Genomic DNA, 27,756 nt, shown 5'->3' on the forward strand with positions numbered 1-27,756 from the left:
CAGGCAGAGGCTTGTTTGCAACTTGCTTTGCTCGACGTGCGCCTTAAAGCTGAAAAGCAGGTGTTGTTCTGCCCATGAGCGTAAACAGGAGGAGGAAGTTTGCTACCGGCTGAACATATCATGCATTGAACACAACTAATAACGTCAATTAGAACCTTTTGCTCACAGGATGTTTGTGACAAAATGGTGTGAAAATGAGGTTTGTGTTTGAGTGTTGATGCAAATTGTCGACATGGAAGGAAAAAAAGCTGTTTGTTGCTGCAGTGAGGTTGCAGGAAAACCTCATCCCTGCTGCTTTGGCTCACAGATGAGACTGCGTAATGAGTATGTGTGCACTGTGCTCGTGTGTGTGTGTGTGTAACACGTTGACCTGGTTGTCGTGTTGTGGGAGCGGAGGCAGCGTCGTGCGGCTTTTGGCACGCCGGGTGCCAATCGAGCTGTGAAAATGGCAATTGAGTAGGGAAATGGGGAATAGCTCCTCGCTCATTTTGTAACCTTCACAAGGTTCCCGCACACACGTGTCACTCATTCAGTTAGAACGTGTGTGTGTGTGTGTGTGTGTGTGTGTGTGTGTGTGTAGGCTGGTGTGGTCGACCGAAGCGTGCCGCAGCCGCATCCCAGCCTCTAGCGCTAAAAGCGAATAGAATGAATAGAATAGAATGCGTGTAGCGAAGAAAACACTTGAACAGGAACAGCTGAGGATTCGCTGAGGCCGCAGGCGCAACTATTTGGCACCAAAAAAACAAACACACATAAAGCAACGCTTGTGACAGTTTTGAACAATGCCGAATATGTTTGGCCTCCTGCGCTGTCAGGGGGGTGTTTACACAACAATAAGTTAGTCAAATGAGCTGGGGGGAGGTGTTTCACATACATGGAGGCTGTAATACGCATGCCCGGCCAGCAGAGGGCAATGTCAGTGAACAGGGAACTTCACCAGAGAAGTGCTGTGTTGTGTTTAGCAGCGCATCCTTTTAAAAACTATCCCACACGTTTTCATCCAAGATCACAAACGGGCGTACGATTTTTTTCCATTTCCTAAATTGCTGCGTTTTGTTGGTGGGGAACATCGTGAAGGAGGAAGATCTCAACATTCATGGAGGACATCTGCTACATATCTCAACGTGCGTTGGTTGTTCCTGTAAAACAGCAGTTAGGCCGTCCACACGGAAACGATGAGGCACCGTTTTCTGACTTTCCACTCTGGAAGCCGTTTTCAAAAAGGGCACCCAGAACGGCGTTTCCATGCGGATGAAAGATGAAAACATGAAATACTTGTGGATACATTTTTGTGTGGTTACCCCGTGGAAGTGATGTTAAACACTCCAGCCAATCTCGTGTCCCGTGACAGCCCTGCTAATTACGCATGCGGAGTGCATGTGTGGCACACGACACACATAACACAACACACATAACACAACACACATAACACATGTGTGGCACACAACACACATCAAAGTCACAGAAGTGCCGCATATGAACAAAATGGACGTTTCCCCAAACCCGACACCAGAAAGCATGTGAAAGCCACATCGATAGAAGATGTACCAAGTGTGTAAGTTTGTCTTGCGACCTGAAAAAAACGTAAGTGCCTGTAGAGTTTGTTTGACATGACAAAGAATCTCTGCGGCTCGAAAATCAGCACGTCACACGCGCGCCCTTCATGCGTTTCTTGATGATGATGAAGATCGATTGTGTCCCAAGCTTGCCTGACACCAGTGGAGCACCATCTCTGGGTCGGGGATGACTTCCTGCCCCCAGTGGAGGAGTTGAAGTACCTGGGGGTCTTGTTCACGAGTGAGGGAAGGATGGAACACGAGATGGACAGGCAGATTGGTGTGGAGTCTGGACTCTGCGTGGGTCTGTGTGGTGAAAAGGGAGCTGAGCCCAAAGGCAAAGCTCTCAATTTAGCGGTCCATCTATGTTCCTACCCTCACCTATGGGCATGAGCTTTGGGTCGTGACCCAAAGGACAAGATGGCGGGTACAAGCGGCCCAAATGAGTTTTCTTCGCAGGGTGGCTGGGCTCTCCCTTACAGATAAGGTGAGAAGCTCTGTCATCCGGGAGAGACTCGGAGCACAGGCGCTGCTCCTCCGCATTGAGAGGAGCCAGATGAGGTGGCTCGGGCATCTGGTCAGGACGCCTCTGGGACATCGTTCAGGGGAGGTGTTCAGGACACGTGCGACCGGTAGAAGTCCTCGGGGAAGACCCAAGACACGTTGGAGAGTCCATGTCTCTCATCTGGCCTGGGAGCGCCTCAAAATCCACCAGGAGGAGCTGGACAAAGTATCCCGGGGGGAGGGAAGTCTGGGCTTCCCTGCTGAGGCAACCGTGGCGTGCTTTTTACATTTTCTGTCTTTTTGCCTTTTTTGTGTGTACATGAAAGTTGATCAGCCTGGATGGCGGTACTACCACTATCATTTGTCATCATTCTGATCTTTTGAGGGTGACATTGGTTAGTCCAGTGGGCGCCAGCGTGTGAACAAACATCCCGATGGCGCTGCCAGACGGCCAGATGCTCGTGTGGGCGTTCCTCAAGCCCGCGTCTAATTCCTTCATTTCTCCTCCACACTGACAATCATTTGTCTTGATTAAACGATTAAGGAATGAAAGTTGGCACTTGGTAGGACTGTTGGGTTCACGTCCTTATTTCCTGTCCGTTTGGTGGGGGGGGCAGCGATAAGAGATGGAAGCGGCTGTGTGGAAACACGCATGTGAGCAAAGCTAACAAAGCTCCAGGTGCTCTGCGGCTTCCCAATGCGGCGTCTTCATCTTTTATGAAGTGGAATTTATTAAAGCTCAAGGCTTAGACCCGCCGCTATATTGAGGTCAGCGGGAAGGCGGGGAGGAGATAGTTGAGGACGGAGGGAGACTGCCAGCATGGTATCAGGTGGTGCGGCCGGGCCGGGCCGGGCCGGGCCAGGTGGCGTCCTGGTAGTCGTGTAAAAGTCTTTGCTTATCTTTGTTTGCACTGCAGCCAAGTTGGGGAAATGAAAGATTCCTGCTTCAGCCAGTGTCCAGCACAAATCACTGGTGCACATTTTTGTATTTCCTCTTGAACAAATGGTGCTCTGGATGTGTCACTGCATGTGCAAGTGCGTGTGTGTGTGTGTGTGCGTGTGTGTGTGCGTGCACGCAGCGTCCCTTCTGTTACTGTCCCTTCATTTCACGCTCCAGCGGCTCCGCGTGAATCCTTTTCCTTGGGCTCATTATCAGCGCCGTTCAATGAACGTCCCGCCAGAATGCGGAGAGGAAAACCAAAATGATTATTCAGGCGCGGGGGTCAGCGCCGACATCGTGACTCTTTTGTTTAGTACATTTATTACTTCCCTCCATAAATAAGTAAGCAGGTCTGAGCTTTCATGAAAACCAATGACAACGGTATCGTGTCGATTGCTCATTTCTGTGACAACAGAGTTTGGAGGCAAACGCCACAAACGTGGTCTCAAAGTGGACATTTATCTAAAAGACACCCTTACTCCACACTGAGAACAAAGCACGCGCACTTGAGTGGTCTGCTCGTGCAAGTACTGCACCGCCAAAACAACAATGGAGGACCCCCACTGGAAACCACAATTGTGGCACCCCCTATGGGTTGTGTTCAAAATGTGTGACACAGATAGCCTCGAGGTTTTTAAGAACCATTGTACTGGGGGTGTTTTGTAAAGCAACACATGTACACATCCTAACAAGTTACATATCCTTCAATGCATCTCAGCTTTGTTACAAACAATCATGGAAAAAGGATGAGGCCGGCCTTGTTTCTTCAGTTTATTGGTCCATTGGAATGCCTGCTACAACTAAAGGTACGTTTGTTTGGACTAATATAACGATGATGACACATACGAGTTGAATTTAAGAGCTGATATCTCGCACTGTCCGTGCTTTTCTTGATGATAACCAAAATCACTTAAGTTCTAACATGAAGAGCTCTAGAATTGTACTGCCAAACAATGGAAGTCTTATGAGCTATTTTTGTTGTCATTGTTATGTTTGTCCAAACAAAGGTATGTTTGGTTGTAATAAGGATTCAAATGAGCAAGAAGCTGAAGAAACAAGGGTGCTCATGATTTGTTTCATGAATGGAGGTGAAAAAGCCAATTATGGATACCAAATTCACTCTTTGCTCTTTTTCGTCCCATTTTTGCTGCTGCTTATTTTTTTACTTCCCTGATATTTAAACTTTCTTCTTAAATGGTCTGGGTAAATGTTCTCTTCGTATTATATTGAGACTTTATTCCCACAATATTAGAACTTTTTCCTCAACTTAGTTGTCCAAAAATGACAGCTTTATTTGGTTTCGTTTGTCTCTCATATTATTACAACTTAAAAAAAAGTACTTTTTCTTTAGTGTTTCAACTCTTTGATACTAAAATATTATGAGTTTATTCCCATAAAATTGTGACCTTTCTCTTAATGTGTTAACTTTATTCCCGTAAAATTACAGCTGCGTTTTTTTTAGAATTAGCAACCTCATCTTCCAAAAATGACAATTTTAAAATTACGACTTTAAAGTTATTCTAATTATGATAAATATATTTATATATTATTATTATCTAACATTCTACTATTCCTCATATTAGTACATTATTGCCAAATGTTCCTTGTTCGATTCCAACTTTATATTGTTAATATTTTGAATTTCGTGTTGTTTTTTTTTAAGTTGTCTTGTTAAGTTATATTTTCAGAATATAGCGTGTGCCAACAAAATACGTCACAGTCCACAAATGGGCCCCAGGCCACACTTTGAACACCCCTGCATGACACAAACGTGCCATGACCTATGGACAATTACTTGCTCCTGCTGGATGGCTTGTCGTGTTTTTCAACCAATCCTGTTTAAATTTGACACACAAGTGCTCGCCACTCCTCTGAAGGTGTGTACCAAATTTCATGGTGATTGGGCTGAATGCCCTAAGGTTACAGCGGGGTGTTTTGTAGAGCGTGTGGACATGTGTGAGAAATGTCAATCTGTCTTATAGGAGTGAAACTTCACGGTTTGATAACAGCGCCACCATGTGGTGTGTTTGTCATAATAATAAAAGCACAGGCAACACAGTAGGGGTCCATGATTTGACGCATTTTCACCATTTTATGTGCAGCACTTCAGGAGCAGAAGGTTGCACAAATATTGTACATGTACACATATGCATCCTTATTGCATGTGTTTTGCATCCTTATTGCATGTGTGATGGTGATGCATCCTTATTGCATGTGTGATTCATCCTTATTGCACGTGTGATGCATCCTTATTGCATGCGTGATGCATCCTTATTGCATGTGTTATGCATTCTTATTGCATGTGTTTTTCATCCTTATTGCATGCGTGAAGCATCCTTATTGCATGTATGATGCATCCTTATTGCATGTGTGATGCATCCTTATTGCATGTGTGATGGTGATGCATCCTTATTGCACGTGTGATGCATCCTTATTGCATGCGTGATGCATCCTTATTGCATGTGTTATGCATTCTTATTGCATGTGTTTTTCATCCTTATTGCATGCGTGAAGCATCCTTATTGCATGTATGATGCATCCTTATTGCATGTGTGATGCATCCTTATTGCATGCGTGATGGTGATGCATCCTTATTGCATGTGTGATGCATCCTTATTGCATGCGTGATGGTGATGCATCCTTATTGCATGTGTGATGCATCCTTATTGCATGTGTAATGAATCCTTATTGCATGCGTGATGGTGATGCATCCTTATTGCATGTGTGATGCATCCTTATTGCATGCGTGAGGCATCCTTATTGCATGTATGATGCATCCTTATTGCATGTGTGATGCATCCTTATTGCATGTATGATGCATCCTTATTGCATGTGTGATGCATCCTTATTGCATGCGTGATGGTGATGCATCCTTATTGCATGTGTGATGCATCCTTATTGCATGTGTAATGAATCCTTATTGCATGCGTGATGGTGATGCATCTTTATTGCATGCGTGCTTATCAATTGGAACCTCAAAAGTTGTTTCTGGGAATTTTACCAAGTGACATTGCCAACTACCGGCCTGGCATGCACACTGCAGCCCTTTCCTTTTGTTTTTGTCATTTTTCCTGTGTCTTTTAAACAAATCCTGAGTGTTTTCTGGCGGCCCCCAGTGTCTGTTTCCATCATCAAGTCTCACCAGACTCTCCCGTTGTCTCCTTGGCAGGCTCCAGCGTCCACGCAGCAGATTTTGGCCACCTGCCGGACAACATTACAGTTTTAGAAGGAGAGAGCGTCACCCTGAGGTGAGTCTTGATTGGTTGCACCTGCACACGCTAATTACGTGAAAAACCTGTTTGTCTTTCCTCACACACACACACACACACACACACACACACACACACACCTGTCTCCCCAAACGCGTGCCAGAGTCCCGTCATCCTGCATGCTGCTGTAGTTTATCCAAAACAAAGCGGATAGTTTGTGTTTTTCATTTACATTAAATTCAAGTTGAAAGATGTTGTGAAGGTAAATAATCCTTAAAAGACAAATGTGATGCAATGAGCGGCTAAAACGCAGGCTAGACAATTAGACAGCTAGATATGACATTTCACCTTAGTGTGTCGGCCATCTTGGTTCAGATATCATTCAAAACTAAACAAAAATTTGACTTCAATCACGGAATACCTGCAAGTGTGAATATTAGGTGAAAATGACAGCAGCTAGAGCGCCGACTAGAAGATAAGAGAGCACTCCTTTTTAGCTTTGATCGCAGTTATATCGGCCATCTTGGTTCAGATATCATTCAAAATGACCAAAATCTGCTTTATCATTCATTTAACAAGAATCTTTAGGTTCTCTGCAACGAGTAGAATCTGACTAGAAAAAGGTAGAACACTGATTTGGCCTTTGAGCTCACATATGTCAGCCATCTTGGCTCGGATATCATTCAAAACAAGATGTACTTTACTCGAAATGTCTCGATCTTTATGCAATGCTAATTTCACGAGAATCCCTGAGAGGTTGAACATCAGCTGAAATTTGTTGCGGGGAGAATGCCGACTAGAAAATACAGCACTAGTTTGACCTTTGAGCTCAGTTACAGTATGTCGGCCATCTTTGCTTTCCTTTACACTGCAACCCTGTAGATCTCCACGCATCGATCATGAAATAGGATGAAAATTGCAACTGGTAGAGCGCCGACTAGAAAGAAGCAAAGTGCTGCGATGTCAGCCATCTTTGGTCACATTTCCTAAGCGAGCGTGGGTGACGTTCTTCCTTTGGCCTGCCTAATCATGGCTGTAACAACAGCGTGGATATTTGCCAGAAGCCAGATCTATAATGTCTGTGATGGTCGTAGCCGGGCGCTGCTGACTTGATGCTGTGGGAAAAGAATCCATAGAATTCCCTTGGCTTGCTTGCGTAGAAGAATCAATGTCACCTTGTGGTGTGTTTACAGTTGAGCATCCATAAAGTCCTGCGGTGCTGCAGGTTGCATCTCTGCGGTCGTGTTTAATGATTCGGACCAACCTCTGTCTTTCTTATGATAAAACTCCCTGGTCTTTGTTCCCCTGAAAAACAGAAACATTCCTCCGAGCATGGCCTCGCTGCATGAGTCAAGTTCAACCGAAGGTCGCTTTCTACTTTTCCACTCAATATTTGGGTCAACTTTCTTTTCCAAGCGGGGATATTGCAGCCGAAATCTCCTTTCCTTATTTGGTGTTTGGACTTTTTGCAACCTGTCAGAGGGTGGCGATGTGACTCAAATGTCCCCCCGTGTAACATTTCACACCCGAGTCGGGCCTTTACGACTTGCAATAAAGGGCATATTTCATAATCAAATGCGTGCGTACGCTCCCGCTGTCCAACTGCCCGCCCGCGGCTGACAAATAAAAGACAAAAGAGCTTTATAAATAAACTCCACTTGAATGTAAATCACTTTAGCCCAAGTGGCTCGAGTACTTTTTGTTCTGCTTGAGACGCCGCCGTTTGATGCGGGCCATTAAGACGAGCCGCATTTGATGTTATTACGCTTCTCATTTCCTCTGGGCGCAGAGTCCTGCAGCAGCGCAGACGTGATTAAGTTTAAAATTAGATTAATACGCCATTTGTACACAGATTGTCATTTTTATGGCGGCGTTACTTACACCACAGCAACGTGGAATGTTTATTCCTTCCAAAGCGTTCCCGGTTATGCTCAGTAAGGAGTATTGGGGCCACATTGAAAAAAATCACAGTAATCTGAGATTTTGAGAGTAAAAAAGTCATAAATTTACAGGAAAAAGGCGTACGTAAAGTGGTAATATTAGGTGTGATGGTGTCATATGTATCACAAACAGATTAGCATAGCGAGCTAGCCCTTCTCACTTCTCACTTTTCACCTCCACATGCCCAAGGCCAACGGTAACATAAGTTCCCCCACCCCCAACGCTCTCTCAGGCAATGCCTGTAACATAAAGTTAGCATTTTATTTTCATGATAAAAACTTTAATCTCATGATATTACGAGTTTTTGTGGCAATAAAGTTGTACATTTAAGACTTTATTCTCTAAAAATTTTAACAGTCCGTCGTCTTCGGCATTGCTTGCGACAGCTCTGAGAAGGGAGGAACTTATGTGACCGCTGGCATTGTGCAAAGGTATTTTTACAACTTTATTCACACATTTATTTGGAAATTTCTGAGGAAAAAAAGTTGTACATTTCCAAGAATAAAGTTGTAAATTTACTTAAAAAATAACTTTTTTGTCCTAAATTGAAAACTTAATTCTCGTACATTTACGAGAAAAAAGTTCAAAATTTCCAAGAATAAAGTCATTTATTTAAAAAAAAAAATCGTAAAATTAAAACTTTACTCTGGTAAATTTACGACTTTATTCTTGTAAATTTACGATTTGTTTTTCTCTTAAATTTTCGAGAATAAAGTCGTACATTTAGGAGAAAAACAGTTGAAAATTTACAGCTTTATTCTCGTAAATCTACGACTTTATTCTTGGACATTTAAGAGGAAAAAAAGTAGCAAATTTATGACAAAAAAACTTTTTTTCTCCTAAATTTACAAATTTATTCTCGTAAACATTTTAAGGCTGAAATTTATGAGAAAAAAAGTTGTAAATTTAGTTGGAAAAAAAAACATTTTTCCTCTTAAATTTGTACATTTCCAAGAATAAAGTTGTAAAAAAAAGAAATACTTTTTTTCTGTACATTTTGTTTTTGAAAATTTCCCCAAAACTTTTTTCTCCTAAATTTACAAATTTATTCTCATAAATGTATGACTTTATTCTCAGAAATGTACAAGAATCGACATTGTGGGTTTTGTTGGGGAGAAAATGGTTAGCAAGCCACTCACACAGTTAGCTAGTTTGCTAGCAATGACCACAACAGGAGATGGCACAAAGGAGATTGATTGACAGTGGTCTACAGCCAATCAGGAGGCAGAAGGCAATGGGCGGTGCAGACAGAAGAGAGAGAGACACAGTCATAAAGCACAGAAGTACAACACTCAACTTCCCGCAATGCAATTCTTCTTAAAGGGCCAGGCTCGGCTTGTGACAGCGTTCATACACGGTAAAAGAAAATGTTAAAAAGCACTCAAATAAATCAGTGAAACAGAAAGGCGAATGCCAAATGTAAATGGCGATGGCGCGAGGGAACGCTGTATTCAGATATCACGTTGGCTTGTCGTCAAAGCTCACTTCTGGTCACGTGACGGCAACGGGTCTGTGACGTCATCGTTTCTGTAAAACAGCGGATCGGCCGTCTACAAGCTGGCGTTTTCAGGATTTCCCACTCTGGAAGCCGTTTGCAAAAAATCCCATTTCAGGTCACCCTGAGCGCCGTTTCCGTGTGGATGAAAGATGAAACCGTGAAATACTTTGTCCTTTTGACCTGAAAACCTTCCGGCGTGGATAGCCCCTAAAACTTGAGGACCACACTTTGGCCACGTTCACGCTGCAGGTAATGTCTGCTATGTGACCTTTGCATGGTTTCTTCTGAATCTCCTACACTGAATCATTTGGTTAAGAAAACGCGCACACTGCAGTGATCTTCACTAAATGCGTGTGACGTCGCACTTTTGCGCATGAGTGCATCCCGGGCGCTTTGCGTTCACACTAACAGGTTGCATTTTTTCAGCAAAGCCAACAAGCGTTGGAACGTAGCCGTTGGTGACGTTGGGTGAGGATCTCGTGCACGCCATGATGTAACTCTTCCATGATGTGCCATGATGGCACTTTGGACAAGGTGCCGATGCTAAACATAACCACCGACTCGGTGTAATGTGAGTCGTTTGGATCTCTATGTTCCACAGATGATGCATAGAATGTTCTCATCGGGGGCTGCATTAGCTCACAGATGGATTGAAAAAGTGTGAATAGATGGGGGGGGCGGAGGGGCTCATGTGAGTCACACTTATGCTCTATTTCTTATTTAGCACAAGACTTTTAAGAGGGTGTTTTTGGACCAGGTGTCATGAAAGCACCAGAGGGGATAATGGAGTCTGGGAGCGTCACCATTGTTGTAGTGTGACGGGGGGGCCTGCAGGAAGCCTAGTGAATACTATTTACTCCACCTGCTAGAAGAAGCACAAACAGCGCAGAGAAAGAAAGCGAAAGGCTTGACGAGACAAACACGTTGATGACAAAGAAGAGACGCAGGTGGGCAGAAAAGAAGGCGGGAAAGCAGGCTGGCAACGTAAGAAAAACATCCTGGGAGAACCAGCAAAGAAGAACACGTGCAAGAGAGCACTCGTGAATAGGATTTCTTGTGGTTGTCTATTTGCAGTACTTTCACGTGTTGGCTTCATGACTGTACATGTTTCTTTGTACGCACGTCAAAGATGGACGTTTGTCACAACATGCACCCCCGCTGACAAACACACCACATGGTGGCGCTCTTATCAAACCCCCATATGTCACATTGACATGAAATTACTCACTTAGGATTACAGTCGTCCCTCGTTCCTGCACTGAGACGGACATGCCGTGGCCGAGACGGACATGCCATCTGCGCAATGTGGTGTAAACAAAGAATAACAGGAGTGTAAAAGTGACTATAGGGGTGTTATTTCTTGTCTCGAGGGCTCTAATCATGTTAAAACTCGTATTTAGAAAGTGATAAACAGATTTTTTATGCTCTAACTACCAAAATATTCCGTTATATATATATTATAAATATTCCAGAACCAGTTCACCGCCATCAACGAGGGCTGACTGTATTTATTTTTTTACTGAAACCTCTTTAGTTGATTTGTTGTAAATGCATGTTCCCTTCATGGAGCCAGCACACGGTTCTTCCAGAGGGGAAAGGAAAGGAATAGGAGCATGTCGAGCTGGGTTTTGGTTGTAGTTGAGGGTTTGAAGGAATGGCTGATGTGCAAACGGTACACAATACAGAAAAGTACAAACCCTGGGCTGCTGTATGGACATTTTGTTGAAGTTCACATATAAAACTTGCATTGAAAACAATTATTAGCACATATTGTTTCATCAACGTGCTTGCCTTGCAGATGTCGCATTGACGAGGAGGTGACCCACAAGGCGTGGCTGAACCGCTCCAACATCCTGTTCACGGGCACGGACAAGTGGTCGCTGGACAAGCGGGTGACGCTGGTGAACAGCAACAGCAGCGACTTCTCCATCCACATTGAGAAGGTGCAAGTGAGCGACGAGGGCCCGTACACGTGCACCTTCCAGGCCAACAACAAGCCCCGCATCGCACACGTCTACCTCATTGTGCAAGGTCAGCGTGCGGTCCCGACTCAGCGCCGCGGCTTCCTCTCCATTGCCACATCTGCTAAATGACTTCATTGCGCTTCTTCATCGGCCACCTTTGAAGCTCGACGCGGCGGAAGCAATCGGAATGCTTTATGGTCGCTTCAATGAGGCTTTTCTGTCAAATTCATCACCAGCGGCCAAGGATGGTGTTTTAGCGTGTCAGGTTAACGTGTACGGTCACATGACGTGCAACAGTAAATCACAGCGCACGTGGCAGCTGACAAGGTGATGCTGCATCTTCTGGCGGAGATGAGCGCCCGTCTTCACAGTCTGTCGACTTGTTTGCCTTGATTTTGGAAGTCAGACGGATTAGGCGACTGCATCTGCTCCCCGGCACACGAAATCGCTGGCAGACGGCAAATTGATCGCCGATTAGCAGCGAGAAGTGACAACCAGGCGCCAATATTAGCTGCTCATAAGCGGAGGCCTGTCTAGAGTCTGTTGGGGACCGGGGGCCAAAAATTCACAAGGGGGCCTCCCTTGCATAGCGCCGCTGCTGTAGAAGTTCAGAGTTTGTCAGCCAAAACTGGGCTGGGGCCCCGAGCTCCGAGCTTTTGCCTGTAAGGCAGGAAACAGCGTCAAACGTTGACAAAAGCGTGAATGTGGACGTGGTCTTACTTGGTGGTCACGAGAAGAACACGTCAGACCAGGACTTGATTGTTCGACATAGACGGGTTGGTGGCTTAAGTGGGACTGGCGTGAAGGATTTCCAATGGCGGATGCACTGCTCGGTACTTCCAGCAGTTATGAATCTGAAAAATGTTTCGTTTTCCAGCTGCCAGTCGGCGTGAAGCTGCCGACTGATGCGATTCTCGTCTAACGTCGCCTGCGGGGTCCAAAGCTTGGCACGCACGCAAACAAACCCGAGTCCTTCACCCTCGAGTCTTTGCAGGCGGCATCTGTGGCAGCTCCTGCAGACGTTGGAGAGAAACGGGATCCTCGCTGGACGCGATGAGCCGAGCTCATCAAAAACAACAATAATGGGCAATTTAAATTCAAGGGCCATCTCGTTATCAATTTAACTACAAGCCCAGCGCCCCCGCACTCGCTGGCTGTGGCGCTTAACGATGTTTGTCGCCGGATCAAGAGTATTGCAAAATGATCTCTTTAGCTTTGATTGGCTATGCACAGAAAAAACGCATCATCCACTTTGCAGCTCTTTCAAATACTTCCTGGCTGCACGGCGCCTCCTGCAGGAGCACGCCGCTTTCACTGCGTTGGAACGTGTTTGCACTTTTCTTTGCACATTTTTGACAAGCACACTGTAACTCTCGCTTATTTAATGATGTGTAGCGAAACCCCTACACGCCCACATCCTCCCCGGGGACAGAGCTGAAACAAGCAGGCTTTGCTACATGTCTTAAAATGCAACCTGGAGCTGTGCCAACTCTCCGCCAGTCAGCTGCAAGCGTGAGAGCTGTAAGTTTGATCGTGTAGGTTTCTTTTGGCAAATATGCTGTTCAAATGTAATGTTAGAACTTTAGCATCACGCAGCTATGCTAACTCCGGACTTTCATCAGAAAAAAAGTTTGTTTCTAACTTTTTGCGCTCTTTAGTAATCAGCAGTAGAACGTAGGTAAGTTTTAGGAAAATATCAGTTCCTGACTAAAACATTCAGTTTCACTTTGACACAAATATTTTTTGCTTTTGTGACGGCTCAAATATCTAAACGACTATACCAGGGGTCACCAACGTGGTGCCCACGGGCACCAGGTAGCCCCCCAGGACCACATGAGGCGCCCTCAAGCCTGCTTTTCATTCAGCTTTTCAGTTAATAATGTGAGAACACTAAAAAGAAATGCATCCTGAAATGCAAAATGTGAGTTGTGGACACCAGCACGTTGCTGATGTTCTGGTAAAACAAGCATATTTGATCTGTTTGGGTTGAAATAAGCTATAAAAATAAATGTTACAAAAATGAGTCGCTCTTGGCCATTTTCATTTTGTAAAAGCTGTGTAGTTGCGTCATCACCTCTTTTTGCCTCTTGTGCGAAAAAAGCATCAGACGTGCAAATACGTGAAAGCGTTAATATCAACTTCACTTTTTCCAATTTTTTGGGGGGTATTTTTAATTTTTCGAGTACTTCAAGGAATCTTAAATAATCCTTTGGTAATATTATGATTTTATTCCCTTAATATCACGACTTTATTCCCATATTAGAAGTTTTTCTCCGACCTCATTTTCCAAAAATGCCAAGTTTATTTTGTTTTTTGTTTCTTGCAGCACTCCGACTTTTAAACAAAATTAAAAATGTTTCTTTCATATTTTCAAATGACATTTTTCCCCACATGATAGTGTAAGGATGCCAGCCAGCGTACGTTGGTAGACCTCACGCCCTCCACCTTAAGAGCTGCGCCGAACACGTGGTTTTTGTTTTATTTTTGTTGTTTTTAGTTTAGTTTTCTTGTTAAATTATATTTTTCTAAAATATCCACAAATTGCCCCAGGCAGCACCTTGGACACCCCTGCAATGGCGCGTCTTGGAGACACACCAAGGCTAACACACTTCCAATAGCTGAAGTGATTCACGATCCAGGGTGTCAGGTGTTACTTATTGTTGCTTTAAAGATGAATGGCTAATGAATGGTGGTGATGTTTTGTCTCAGTGCCGGCCAGGATCATCAACATCTCCACGGACGTGTCGGTGAACGAGGGCGACAACGTGAACCTCTTCTGTCTGGCCGTGGGCCGGCCCGAGCCCACCGTCACCTGGAAAGACCAGAAATGTACGTACCTTCTTCACCCTTATCTTCCCCACCGCCCCCTTCCCGCCCCGCTCCGTCTCCTGCTCGCTTTGTTGGCCTTGCGGCGTCACGTCGCTATCAGCATTCAGCTCATGTCGGACTCTTTATCCATTCCTGTGTCATCATCCTTAAAGCCAGCAGCTTAGCCTTTCCTCCTCATCCTCCTCATCCTCAATTCTCACCGCTGTGTGTTAGCCGTGTCCCGGTGTTTTGTCCCAAATAACCACTCATTATAGGTAATTATCCCCAGTGCGCCACCCCGTAATCATCAGCATCTGTCTTCATCTGCCCCGTCAGGCGGCGCCGCGATGCCAGCTGACGCTAACTGCCACTTTTTGGCCTTAAAGGCTTGATTTGGAACTGAAGTGAGTGAGTGTCGTTGGCATTTGGGGTGGTCCGTGCTAAACGATATCGACAAAACATCTTCGCTTTGCAGTCCTCCTCAGTTTACATCCTGTTTAAATATTTTTATTGAGAGCCTTGTGTTTTCTTTAGGGGTGCCAATATGAGGGATTTATGACATCATACCTATAAATCCAATAAAATTAAAAATAAACGATGATTTAAAACAACTCTCTGTGATGCTCACCTGTACTGTGCGGGTGAGCAAATCAAGCACTCCTTTTTTTCTTCTGCCTGTGACGTTAACGGCCTGACGTGACTGGAATACATTCACTTTAAGAGGACGGACGTTGTACCAAATTCTCCACCATGACGGGAAAAAACCCCAGAAAAAACCTCATCAGCCTGAAACGCCAGCGCCGCGGCGTTTGGAAAGTGCAAAAGGTTTGCCAGAGACCTCCGTGGCGTCACTCCAGCTGCTCAGAGCGTGTGCCCGAATACAGTGCACCTTGCTGGCTCCCTCCCCTCTGAAGGTGTGTTCACACGTCATGTTAGCTTAGCATGGCTGAAGATGAGAATGGATCTAAATAGCATGAGCACCGCCACAGACCAGCAAAACATACGTTCATGACAGCCATGTCACTGATCTTATTTACGATGTATTGTGTAAAACATCAAATGAAAAGCACTAAATGAATACACAGCCAGCCTCCAGCAGTACCAGCCTGGACACATTAGCATTCCCACGTAGTATCAGCATTTGGGAGCAAATATGAGGTGAAAGAAAAAGAATAGTAGTCTATCTGTGCAGCGTGGGAGAAATTTAGATGGTGCGTTCAAGGACCGGCCAACAGAGTGGGACAAGTCGCCACTCGCAACAAACAACTTCAACATGCAAAAAGGATGGGATTCTTTTCTGAGTAAATAATGATACATATTTCCAAAATGTATATCCATTTACATCAAATTTGGTGTAGTTAGTTCAAACTTATTTTCGTTTTTTTAAGTGTTTTTTTTCCATCATTGCACTGACTGTGAACATTTCCTACGGCTCGGTGGTGGGGGACCCCTGCCTTCCACGTGCTTGGGGTATGATGTGCTCTTTTACACAATCTTTATTCTCCAACGTAAGATTCATGTCTACATCAGCAAATGGAACCGTTGAATCGTTTGTGCACTGTATCGATCATTTTTGAATAGTATCTTAACTTGTGCGTTGAATCGTCTCCCGTTTACCATATTTAGAAGATTTTTGCAAAAATATCAGAATAGAAAAATAAGCAACACATTGCAGCCAAGCAGCTTTAGCAAAGTAGCGTCTCTCCATCAAGTGAAGTTAGCTACATTATGTGCACGCCTCGTACCATGAAGCTTTTTTCAACCTGATGTAGCCCAGCGAGGATTATTTGCTTTAACTTGTCCAACATTTGATCAAGTCGGATAATTACCTCTTTGCCTCAAAGTGGAAAAAAGTTTTGGTCAAAGCCTGTAATTCCATGCCTGCTGTGAGTGGGTGAGATGCGGGGTGCAGCGTAGATCACCATCACGAGCAGCAGCAGCAGTGAAGAGGTTAGCGTGTAACGCTCAACGCCGTGTTGTTGTACTCTTTGGGCAGGAGATGCACAGCAAACTCTCCTTTGTGGCCCGCTGCACTCGGACTGCTCATCCTGGATGCTGCAGAGGAAGTTCCTGTGCAACACAGCAATACAACCTACAGGAAGTAGCAATCAAGCAATACATTACATTCATAATGGAATGATTTTCTAGCCGTATAAGCTTCACTTTCCTAAAAGACTGTTTGCAATGTTATTGATTGGCTGAAATGTACGTTACTATACTAGCCAAACAACAGTAAGGGGTTTAGAACATGGATTTGTTTTAATAATGCTGTCAGCTGACTTTCATTCATTTCATTTCAATCCCGTCTTTTGTGATAACACGCGCATGAACCACACAGGTTGGTTGCATAACTCATCAACTGTTGCACGCAGCCTTTAGATTTGGAAATATTTGTCTTCTAATATTTTAAGTCTTTTTTTTTATTTTAATAACAAAAATGAAGTTATTTTGGGGGAGGGATTCAAAGAAAAAACTCCAAGGTGAACAAATGAAACGATAAAATGGATTGTCTAATCGATTATTTACTTCGTTTTTTAAGAAAAATCATTTGTGAATTGTTTTTTGTCAAGCTAAACAAAATAATTGTATTATTATTTTTATTTTGTAGTTAATAATTACTTTTTTTTTATTCCAAAAATACCAGGCTCTCTTTGGAGATGCTCTCCATGCTTTCCATTACACAGCCATGACGTGCTAACGCTACGTAGCATGTGTGCATGTTCTGCTCACACACATTACAAAGCAGCGAACATTTGTCCTCACTTGCAGGCCGACAGCGTTCCTCCTTTGTCAGCAATAATCCCCCCCCCACCTCACCAGCAGCCTCCTCCCCCTCCTGGGCTCCGGATAGCGTCCGCATTGCTATTCCAGGAGCAGCCCAGCCATCAGTTTGCTGTGACACGAGCCGCTGGAGGGAAGAGAAGGGAGGACAAGCCCAAAGGGACAGCAAGAAACTAGCAGCCTTCAGTCCCTATTAATCATTGCTTCATTGAGAAAAGCAGTGCGTCTCGTTTTCTGTCGTGTTGCTCGAATGAAGATGCTGCTCTGATGTTCAGGTGGTCATCAGCTTCATCTTCACCCACACGGAGATCCTATCTACTGCCATCCATCAGCTGACCTTGTGGGCCTCATTTTATTAAACACATCAGAGGCTTTTCACTTGACATCCTATGTGTTCCAGCGCTCCCCAGAATAAATGAAGCGATCCGTCTGTGATACCATCGTGGCTGCAGCTGATGAACGCTTTGAGTGAGGGGCTGACATGGATTCAAATCTGGATTTCTGGTACTACTACTAGGGGCTTTCTAACGCATGGTATCAGAGGTGAGATAGCTAGACACCGTACTCTTTGGAGTTATCACAAACGGCGTCAGAAGTGGGATGGCTGGCCATGGTAGTACTTTTCTTATGGGTTTGTCACAAATGGTGTCGGAAGTGGGATGGTTAGCCATCATGGCAGAACTCCTTGAAGCTGTGTTACAACTGGTGTCAGAAGTGGGATGTTTGACCACCTTGGAGATACTACATCTTGGAGTTTTTCTAGAGATGGTGTCAGAAGTCAGATGGTTACCATCATGGCAGAAGTACTCCTTCGAGCTGGGGTACAACTTGTGTCAGAAGTGGGTTACTTGGCCACCTTGGCTAAATGGCTTCTTGGAGTTCTTGTATCAGAACTGGGATGGTTACTACATCCTCGTATTCTGTTACAAATGGTGTCATAAGCGGGGTTGGTTAGACACAATGGTGACACGAATCCTCTGAGTTCTCTAACAAATGGCGGGACTGCTTCTTGGAGTTGTCCTACAAACTGTCAAAAGTGGGATGGTTAGCCATCATGTAGTTGCATACTTGTGATTGCGTTTGAACTGGTGTTAGAAGTGGGATAGTTGGCTGCTTTGCCAGTACGACTACTTGTTCTACAAATGGTGTCACAAGTGTTGTATTTACTACTTTTTAGAATTTGCTTACAAATGATAGTGGGTTGGCCACCATGGCGGAACTAGTCTTCAGAGTTCTGTTACAGTGTCAGAAGTGGGATGGTTGGCAACCATGGTGATACTCCTCATTGGAGTTACTATAAATGGTGTTTGAAATTGTATGGCTGGTCATAGTGGTTCTTTTTGTATGGGCTTTGTTGCAAAGGGTGTCAGAAGTGGGATCGTTAGCCCTTGCATTGGAAGACTCCACAGGTGGTGACCCCTGTGTGATTGGAATGAGGCACCCATGTGGGGCTAACAACGGGGTTTGGTGGGCTTCTTCCACATCAAACCCTTCCAAGCAGGTCTTTATGGATTTATTCAACTCAGGAACAGAAAAGGACCTTCCCCAAACTGTTGCCATACATAAGATGAAGCTATAAGAGTAAACGAGTGCTAAGGAATCTTGTCCAACACCAGATGAAATGAAGACTTTATTTGTATTAATTGAATAATTGAAATGAAAGTATGAAATAAATGAAAGTATGCCTATACAAAGTAGTGTACAGTACGTGCTGTCAACATTGTATACAGTAAATCCTTCCCCTTGCTGGCAGCATGGGGCGCTCTTGTTTGCCTCCAGTGATGTCACACGGGTGCCTGCATCGATGTGGCGCATGCAGCCAGTGAGCGGCGTTGCAGCAGGCCTCTATCAGCCGCTGGCAGCCTTCCGGTCTGTTTGCGGCGCGGCAGCTGCGAATAATCGTCTCCAGCTCAGTAGCCGCACTAATAATCCTCCAGCATAATCTCCAATTAGAGCCGGCGTGCTAATCTCTGACAGGAATTATGGTGGCGTTTAGCGTCAAGCGTTTTTGTACGCATTTTTTGCAAGAAAGCTGGCGTGAAAGGAGGTGAAGTTGCGCTGATAGACAGTGGACGTGTGAGCATCAATTCAAGTGCGGGATTTCCTTGTCAGCAAGCGAGATGATGTATCATGTCTTGTTCCACAGCCTGCCCCCACGTAATGGGCTGGGGGGGTTCAGCGGGAGGCATGTGAGGGAAGCCCGAAGTTGCAGGATTTGTAATCTCGATCTCATTTTTATTCCCTCTCTGGCCCATCTCTCGCTCAGTCCAATAAAACCTCTCAGCATCCATCCCATCGCATGAACAAGCAATAACTCCCAACCCCCCCGCCCGGGCCCCCTCCATCTCGGAGGACATTCCATGGCTGTTTGTCGCCCAAGGAAAGGCGGCAAACATGCGAGACTGACTTCATTTGGTTGCGGCGTGGCTCCTTGTCGACATCAAATACTCTTCTCTCCACGTAATGTGATGAACAAGCTGTCACCACCTGCTGACTGCACGGCTCGCTCGCTAGCATAATTACACACTTTGCCCACCTCCCCTCCTTTAAAAAGATCTTTTCACTTTGCATTTTTGCACAAATTCATTCAAGTGCTGAAAAGCTGCAATGGTTGGTTCCACAATATTATGTTGTCACACACGTGTAAAAAGGGGGCAATACTGTATGATACTTCGATAATGGTGTTGGTAACGGTATTGGTAATGCTAATGCTAATGCTAATGCTCATGGTAAAGGTAATTGTAATGGTATTGGTCATGGTAATCATATTGGTCATGGTGTAGGTAATGGTAATGGTGTAGGTAATGGTATTTGTATTGTTTTTATTTGTATTTGTATTTGTACTTTATTTATCCCACAGCGGGGAAATTCACTTGTTACAGCAGGAAGCAAGATACGCAAGTAAAGAATACATAGTGACACATGGTTCAAGTGGTGCAGGTGTTGTAGAGCCTGACAGCGGTCGGTATGAAGGACCTGCGGAACCTCTCCTTCTTACACCGTGGGTGTAACAGTCTGCTGCTGAAGGAGCTGCTAAGGGAACCCACAGTGTCATGTAGCAGGTGAGAGGTGTTGTCCATGATGGATTGATCATGATACTGGAAATGTTAATGGCAATTGTATTGGTAATGGTAAATGTGTTGGTAATGGTATTTGTATTGGTATTGGTAATGTAATGGTGTTGGTAATGGTATTTGTATTTGTATTGGTATTCGGATTGGTATTGGTAATGTAATGGTATTGGTAATGGTACTGGTATTTATAATGGTAATGGTATTGGTAATGGTATTGGTATTGGTAATGGTGTTGCTATTGTTAATGTTATTGTATTAGTATTGGTAATGTTATTTGTATTGGTATTGGTAATGTAATGGTGTTGGTAATGGTATTTGTATTTGTATTGGTATTCAGATTGGTATTGGTAATGTAATTGTATTGGTAATGGTACCGGTATTTATAATGGTAATGTATTGGTAATGGTATTGGTATTGGTAATGGTGTTGCTATTGTTAATGTTATTGTATTAGTATTGGTAATGGTATTGGTATTGGTAATGTCATTGTATTAGTATTGGTAATGGTATTGGTATTGGTATTTATAATGGTAATGTAATGGCATTGGTATTGGTAATAGTCTTGGTACTGGTAATGTTATTGTATTGGTATTTATAATGGTAATGTATATAATGGTATTAGTAATGGCAATGGTGTTGCTATTGGTAATGTTATTGTATTAGTATTGGTAATGGTATCTTTATTGGTAATGTTATTGTATTAGTATTGGTAATGGTAATGGTATTGGTAATGTTATTGTATTAGTATTGGTAATGATAATGGTATTGGTATTTTTAATGTTATTGTAGTAGTATTGGAAATGTTATTGTATTAGTGTTGGTAATGGTATTGTATTGGTAATGTTATTGTATTAGTATTGGTAATGGTATTGGTATTGGTGATGGTGTTGCTATTGGTAATGTTATTGTATTAGTATTGGTAATGGTATCTGTATTGGTAATGTTATTGTATCAGTATTGGTAATGGTAATGGTATTGGTAATGGTATTGGTATTTGTAATGGTAATGTAATGGTATTGGTAATGGTATTGGTATTTGTGATGGTGTTGCTGTTGGTGATGTTATTGTACTAGTATTGGTAATGATATTGGTTTTGCTAATGTTATTGTACTAGTGTTGGTAATGGTATTGTATTGGTAATGTTATTGTATTAGTATTGGTAATGGTATTGGTATTGGTGATGGTGTTGCTATTGGTAATGTTATTGTATTAGTATTGGTAATGGTATCTGTATTGGTAATGTTATTGTATTAGTATTGGTAATGGTAATGGTATTGGTAATGTTATTGTATTAGTATTGGTAATGGTAATGGTATTGGTATTTGTAATGTTATTATATTAGTATTGGTAATGTTAATGGTAATGGTGATGGTATTGGTAATGTTATTGTTCAAGATTCAAGATTCAAGAGTAAAGGGTAAAACAGCAGTTCTACTATGCAATGAAAATCTTCTTCTTCTGTTCATTCTCCCAAAAAAAGAAAGAAAACACAAGAAAGAATAAGAACATAAGAAACATAAACATATATACCAATACATTAAGCAACAACAACAGAAGAGACGATTGTATTAGTATTGGTAATGGTATTGGTAATGGTAATGGTATTGGTATTTGTAATGTTATTGTATTAGTATTGGTAATGGTATTGGTAATGGTATTGGTAATGGTGTTGCTATTGTTAATGTTATTGTATTAGTATTGGTAATGGTATTGGTATTGGTAATGTAATGGTATTTGTAATGGTACTGGTATTTATAATGGTAATGTATTGGTAATGGTATTGGTATTGGTAATGGTGTTGCTATTGTATTGTGTAAAGAAAGCATAGTGTAACATTGTTAATGTTATTGTATTAGTATTGGTAATGGTATTGGTAATGGTATTGGTAATGGTGATGGCAGTGCTGGCTTCCAGGGGTTTTGTCTCCATTGTGGAATATTTGATCAGTGGTACACGTCCATCAGAACGGAATCTGACCAGGTTCAAATAAGATGATATGATATCGGATTGGATGAGATCACGTCCAATCAGAGTAGATGATAGCACAACCTAAACCTGACCTTGTCCTCTGACCTTTCACCACGTAGACGGTCTGGTGAGCGAGGGCGAGTTCCTGGACATCACGCAGATCAAGAGGCAGCAGGCTGAGGACTACGAGTGCATCACCCACAACGGTGTCGCTCCACCCGACCAGCGCAAGGTCAAGGTCACGGTCAACTGTGAGTACACTTCAGTGAGGCCGACCCACGGCTGCATCAAAGTCACATGACCATAAGCTCCACTGGTTGTCTCCTCCAGACCCCCCCATGATCACCGACATGAAGAACCTGCCAGCCCATTTGGGAAAGACGGCCATCTTGCGCTGCGAGGCCATGGCGGTCCCGCCAGCCTCCTTCGAGTGGTACCGAGACGACCACAGGTGAGAGATGTAGCGTATTCATCCGAATATAAGACGTCCTTCAACACAAGACCACCACCACAGACAGAAAAATACAATTTCATGTTTTTTTGTCAGTGTTTCTGTGTTGCGGATGCTTCTCTGTCTAGGTCAGTGGTGTGTGTGTGAGTGATTAAATACCGTCTTATGTTCAAGTCAGTGTGGTAGTTAATTGCTAACGCTAATGCTGATTGCTGCACTTGAATTGCTATTTCAAAATTGACTTAAGCTGTCTGCAGGATGCAAGAAAGTAAGGACGTATCGGAGTCAAAGATCAAGGTTTCAGAGCCGTGCTTTGGACCCGAATGCAATCATTTCCACACTAATGATGACAGAAGTTCTTCCTAATGTGGTGAAACAATGAGGCGATTAGGACATTTTGTGTGCAAACGCTGCAAGGTCATGGTGCCAACAGTCGCTTTTTTGTCCATTTATTCTGTTAAATTCAAGCTTCATGAACTTTCAGTGAGAGGTACTCCATAAAACGACCTTGCTGAAAGACTTTGTCCATGTCAAGTAGCCGCACATACTCAGTCCTTGCATTTTAGTTTTTTTTTTAGACGGTCCCTGAGAGCTCCGAGGGGTCAGTGATTTAGCATCTGGCTAAGGGAGTCACAAAAGTACTTTGATGAAGCTTCTGCTAGCCAAACACTCCATAATGCGGCAAAATTGGCCCCAGCAGGGGTGTCTGTTATTTATAGTCTACTTAGCCAAAAAAACACACATTATGCCTTTTTAGCCATTATGGCACACTTCATTTGATGCATAGACGGTCATGCGCACGCCCATTTCAGCATACTTGGAGGTTGGATAGCATTCTGTAAACAGACGACAGTTAGGACTGACCTCATAGGAGCACAACCTGGAGTTGCTTTTGTTTCTCCTCCCCTCGCCTCCTGGTCATCAGGCTAGCACTACAATTGCGCTTCCGTCTGTTGTGGTTCCACCTCCCTCTTCCTCTAAAGTGGCTCGCGGTGGCACACGGCTCGGGCATCAGCATCATATGTGTGAACTTGCCATCATGCGGTATCGTATGTACACGTATGTATGTTGTGCGGGTGTGATGTGACGTTGCATGTTGCTTTTCTTCCCGCATTTGGCCGCCACCCAGGCCCGTAGAGAGCGACAACACCCTGAAGATCAAGAACGAGAAGACGCGCTCACTGCTGCTGTTCTCCAACGTGACGGAGAAACACTTTGGCAACTACACCTGCTTCGCCACCAACCGTCTGGGGGCCTCCAACGCCAGCATGTTGCTCTTCCGTAAGTCCTTCACAACTTCGTCTTCCTCGTCTCACTTTCCCTGTCCTCGATCTCTCCTCATCTGCCGCCCCATTAAAGCACTGCTCGCCTCCATTACCACCTTTCCACACTCCCCCCCAGCCCACTCTCACTCATTAGTGGCCCACAAGTTGTCATTTCTCCCAATTCCCATTAACCGTCCCCAATGAGCGTCTCCCTGCCCCTCCATTTCCCCGTCACCCTCCCCCAACTCCTCGGTGCATTTGGTTGGCATTGTCATCTTCATCATCCCCCGCCCTCCACCCCCTTTTCTTTTTGGTCTTTCATTCCTTTGCCCATTACCCAGCCAGCCTCCCTTCAATGACTCACTCCCCCATCAGACCCATACATCTTCCTGCTCCCGTTTCTCCACCGCTGCTGCCATTTCTGTCAGCCTATCTCTCCATCATCTGGCCGGCCGCCTTCTAATCTGCGCTCGCCATCGTGAGAGCGCCACAAGCCTCCCTAATTCTCAGACATAGCAACACAAAACACGCGCCACCTTTGTGGCGTTTGGAAACCTTGTCCTTCCTTCGCCATCGCATCCTTCACAGCCTTTTTGTCATCCTGCCTTTACAAACGCGCCACATGTTGGCATCCGCACGAGCTCATTGCAAGACATCACCGGCAGCCTGGTATCGCTGACCATGTGACATCAGTAGCAGCCTGGTATCGCTGACCATGTGACACCACCGGCAGCCTGGTATCGCTGACCATGTGACAGTAGCAGCCTGGTATCACCAATGTGTCTCATGTTGTCCTTCCAAGTGTGCTGCCCAGAGGCAAAGGCTTCCACTGAAGAACCATCCTTGGATGTTGTGATTTGTTAGGAGAACTCCACCCTTGCTTGTTGGATTCTTGCAAACGTCCAATGGCGTCTTGATGGACGTTTGGGATGATGAAGGCAGTGCTGGATCATGGCGATGATGATAATGATAATGATAACGGTGCACATACTAAATAACTAGTCATACCAACCTGACTGTGAGCTGTATACATTTGTGTTGATATCATGTTTGTGTGTTGATACTACATCGATACCGCTACATAAGCTGTACATTGACTACTCTAAAGTATATCTGGGGGAGGGGGTTTCTTCAGACAGTGCATCATGACAGAGTGAAAGACGAAACATTGTATGTTGTGTTGGGTGTCCATGCAGGACCGGGGGCCATCCAGGGTCGGGCGGCGGGTCTTCAAGCGGGACTGAGCGTTGCCGTCGGCGTTTGGATCTCCCTGTCCTGTGCCCTGCCGCTGAAGGCGTAAAGATCAACTCCTCCCCTCCATGGAAGTTGTCCTCGAGCGTACCCTCGCACCTCCTTCCGAAGCCCCCCCTTACCCACTCCCGCCCTCCTTCCCTCCCTCCCCTGCCTGATGAAAGGAAGAAGGAAATTGAATTCTTTAATTACGAACCCATCACTGTGAACAAAAAGAATATGCATCGAGTCATTGCATCAAACTGGAGACCACAGCCCCGCCCCCCTCCCTCATACACTCAAACATAGCCCCTCAATCCAACCTGGAGGTCTCCATCTTCCCCCGGCCCCCTCCTTTCTCATAACATCTCTCTTTGTCGCCCCCTGCTGGAGTGAGCATGTGCGTCCATGGTTGTTATCTTTCTCTGGACCCCCCCAATGAGGGAAGTCAACAAAACCCAGCCTGATCGTGTACCTTAACACCTACACAGTACACAATATACTGCATACACTACTACACAGTATACAGTATGTACTCATGACTACTACAGTTTGCCTTATGGAGAGGAATCATAAAGAATATAGTTCAGTGGCTTTGTCATGTGACCTGTTTAAAGCTACACACACACATACACTACATGTACATGCAGTACATATACAGTACATGCAGTACATATACATACACTACATGTACATGCAGTACATATACAGTACATGCGGTACATTTACATACACTACATGTACATGCAGTACATATACAGTACATGCGGTACATATACATACACTACATGTACATGCAGTACATATACAGTACATGCGGTATATATACATACACTACATGTACATGCAGTACATAGTACATGCAGTACATATACATACACTACATATACATACACTACATGTACATGCAGTATATATACATGCAGTACATGTACATGGAGTACATGTACATAGAGTACATGTACATGCAGTACATGTACATAGAGTACATGTACATAGAGTACATGTACATGCAGTACATGTACATGCAGTACATGTACATACAGTACATGTACATGTAGTACATGTACATGCAGTACATGTACATAGAGTACATGTATGGTGTAGGTATGGCTTTTCCATTTCAGCAGTGCAACAGTGAACTTGCTGTCAATGATGTCAAAACGTGCACACACAAACAAAAAAAGTCAATGTGGGGGTGGAGCCCCCCCACCACTGCCACCCTGCCCCCACCCCAACGCCACCACCTTCACCACCCTGACCTATTTAGCCCGTCCTTATGCTCTGTCTCGTCACCCTACACATCACCCCCGCCGCCCCTTTCTCCCTCCCCAGTGTAAATAAATTCAGTAGGCGGGCCGCTATCGCCCTCACCCCCCCCCCCCCCCCCCCCCCCCCCCCCCCCCCCCCAACACACCCACACACTGCATCTTGTGAAGCAGCAGCAAGACGAGGACGTCTTGCGTTTCCAAGCTGCGGCGCGTTTTTCACGCTCTTTGTTGCTTGTCGATAGCATGTCAGCGATGTCCCTGTTGTGACTCCATACCCCCCAATCAGTGTCCGCTCCCCCCGCCCCCCCCACCAAACTGCACCACCCTTCCTTGCACTTGTGTCTGTTGGGCCCCGCCTTTACTTTGTTGGTGTTGCTACTACCGATGCTGATGATGTTAATACGTAATTCCATGTGAGAAGAAGAAAATAATAATCATTCAGGGGGTGGGGGGGATGAGTTGGGTAGGGTGGGGGTTATGGGTTCCGTTTTTATACTCTGAGACGTCTCTCACACACACACACACACACACACACTAAATAAGTGACAAAAAAGGTGTAAAGTTTTCCTATTTTGCCATGACGAGCTTTTTAAAAATAGGTTGGAAAGTCCAAAGGGACGATGATGATGATCATGATGATTTTTATTATTATTTTCATGATGATTCTTATGATTTGGATGATTATTCATTTGTAAAACTGCACCTTTGTGTGTCATCAACCCCACCCTCTCTACGGCGTCTGACCTTTAATGGGGTTGATGGGAGAAATAAAAGATGTAATGAAATAAGCATTGATGGGGGGGTGTACTGTATATATGTGTCCCGGGTGCAGATCAGTCCTGACCCCGGCAGGAGTGACGCGCCAGCGACGGGAGGACGCTCATGTGCTTGCCAGTTGAATGAATGTCTCGTGTCCCCTTCCCAGCAGCAATAAGCCCCCCTCCCCTAAGAAAAAGAAGCACTCCCCACCCCCGGTGAGGTTAAAGGCTGCGGTGTAACGTGTGGGAAGTGATGTCCAATAAGTCTGTGTTGTACTCAAATGCTGTCCATGATTGTGAAGACAAAACACACAGCGGCCGTTTGCATGCGTCTTGTTGCTACGATATTTCATGGAAAAACAAAACATTCCATTTGCTGCTTTGATTTGTGTGTTTTTTTTCAAGCACTCTTCCTGCTTGACCTTAGCGCACACGTCCGTGTCTGCGTGGCGTGTCCTTGATGAAGACAAAACACATGCTGTCATCTTTGTCAACGTGCCGGAGCACTGACAAAAGCACGTTCATGTTCGTCCTGTGCG

At 44.5% G+C, this 27,756-nt stretch overlaps 1 protein-coding gene across 1 annotated transcript in view; it reads left to right on the forward strand.

Annotated features, from left to right (window-relative positions):
- Window positions 1–26,564, forward strand: part of iglon5 (IgLON family member 5) — a 164,739-nt gene extending 138,175 nt beyond the window's left edge. Inside the window, exons 2-8 of the mRNA XM_054782835.1 lie at window positions 6,170–6,248; window positions 11,447–11,679; window positions 14,322–14,441; window positions 22,362–22,493; window positions 22,573–22,693; window positions 23,823–23,974; window positions 25,155–26,564. Coding sequence (XP_054638810.1) covers window positions 6,170–6,248; window positions 11,447–11,679; window positions 14,322–14,441; window positions 22,362–22,493; window positions 22,573–22,693; window positions 23,823–23,974; window positions 25,155–25,258 — 941 coding nt within the window. The 3' untranslated portion in view covers window positions 25,259–26,564. The remainder of the gene's footprint in view (window positions 1–6,169; window positions 6,249–11,446; window positions 11,680–14,321; window positions 14,442–22,361; window positions 22,494–22,572; window positions 22,694–23,822; window positions 23,975–25,154) is intronic.
- Window positions 26,565–27,756: the final 1,192 nt, after the last annotated feature.

The sequence above is a fragment of the Dunckerocampus dactyliophorus genome, chromosome 7, assembly GCF_027744805.1.
Source record: "Dunckerocampus dactyliophorus isolate RoL2022-P2 chromosome 7, RoL_Ddac_1.1, whole genome shotgun sequence".
NCBI classification, from domain to species: domain Eukaryota; kingdom Metazoa; phylum Chordata; class Actinopteri; order Syngnathiformes; family Syngnathidae; genus Dunckerocampus; species Dunckerocampus dactyliophorus.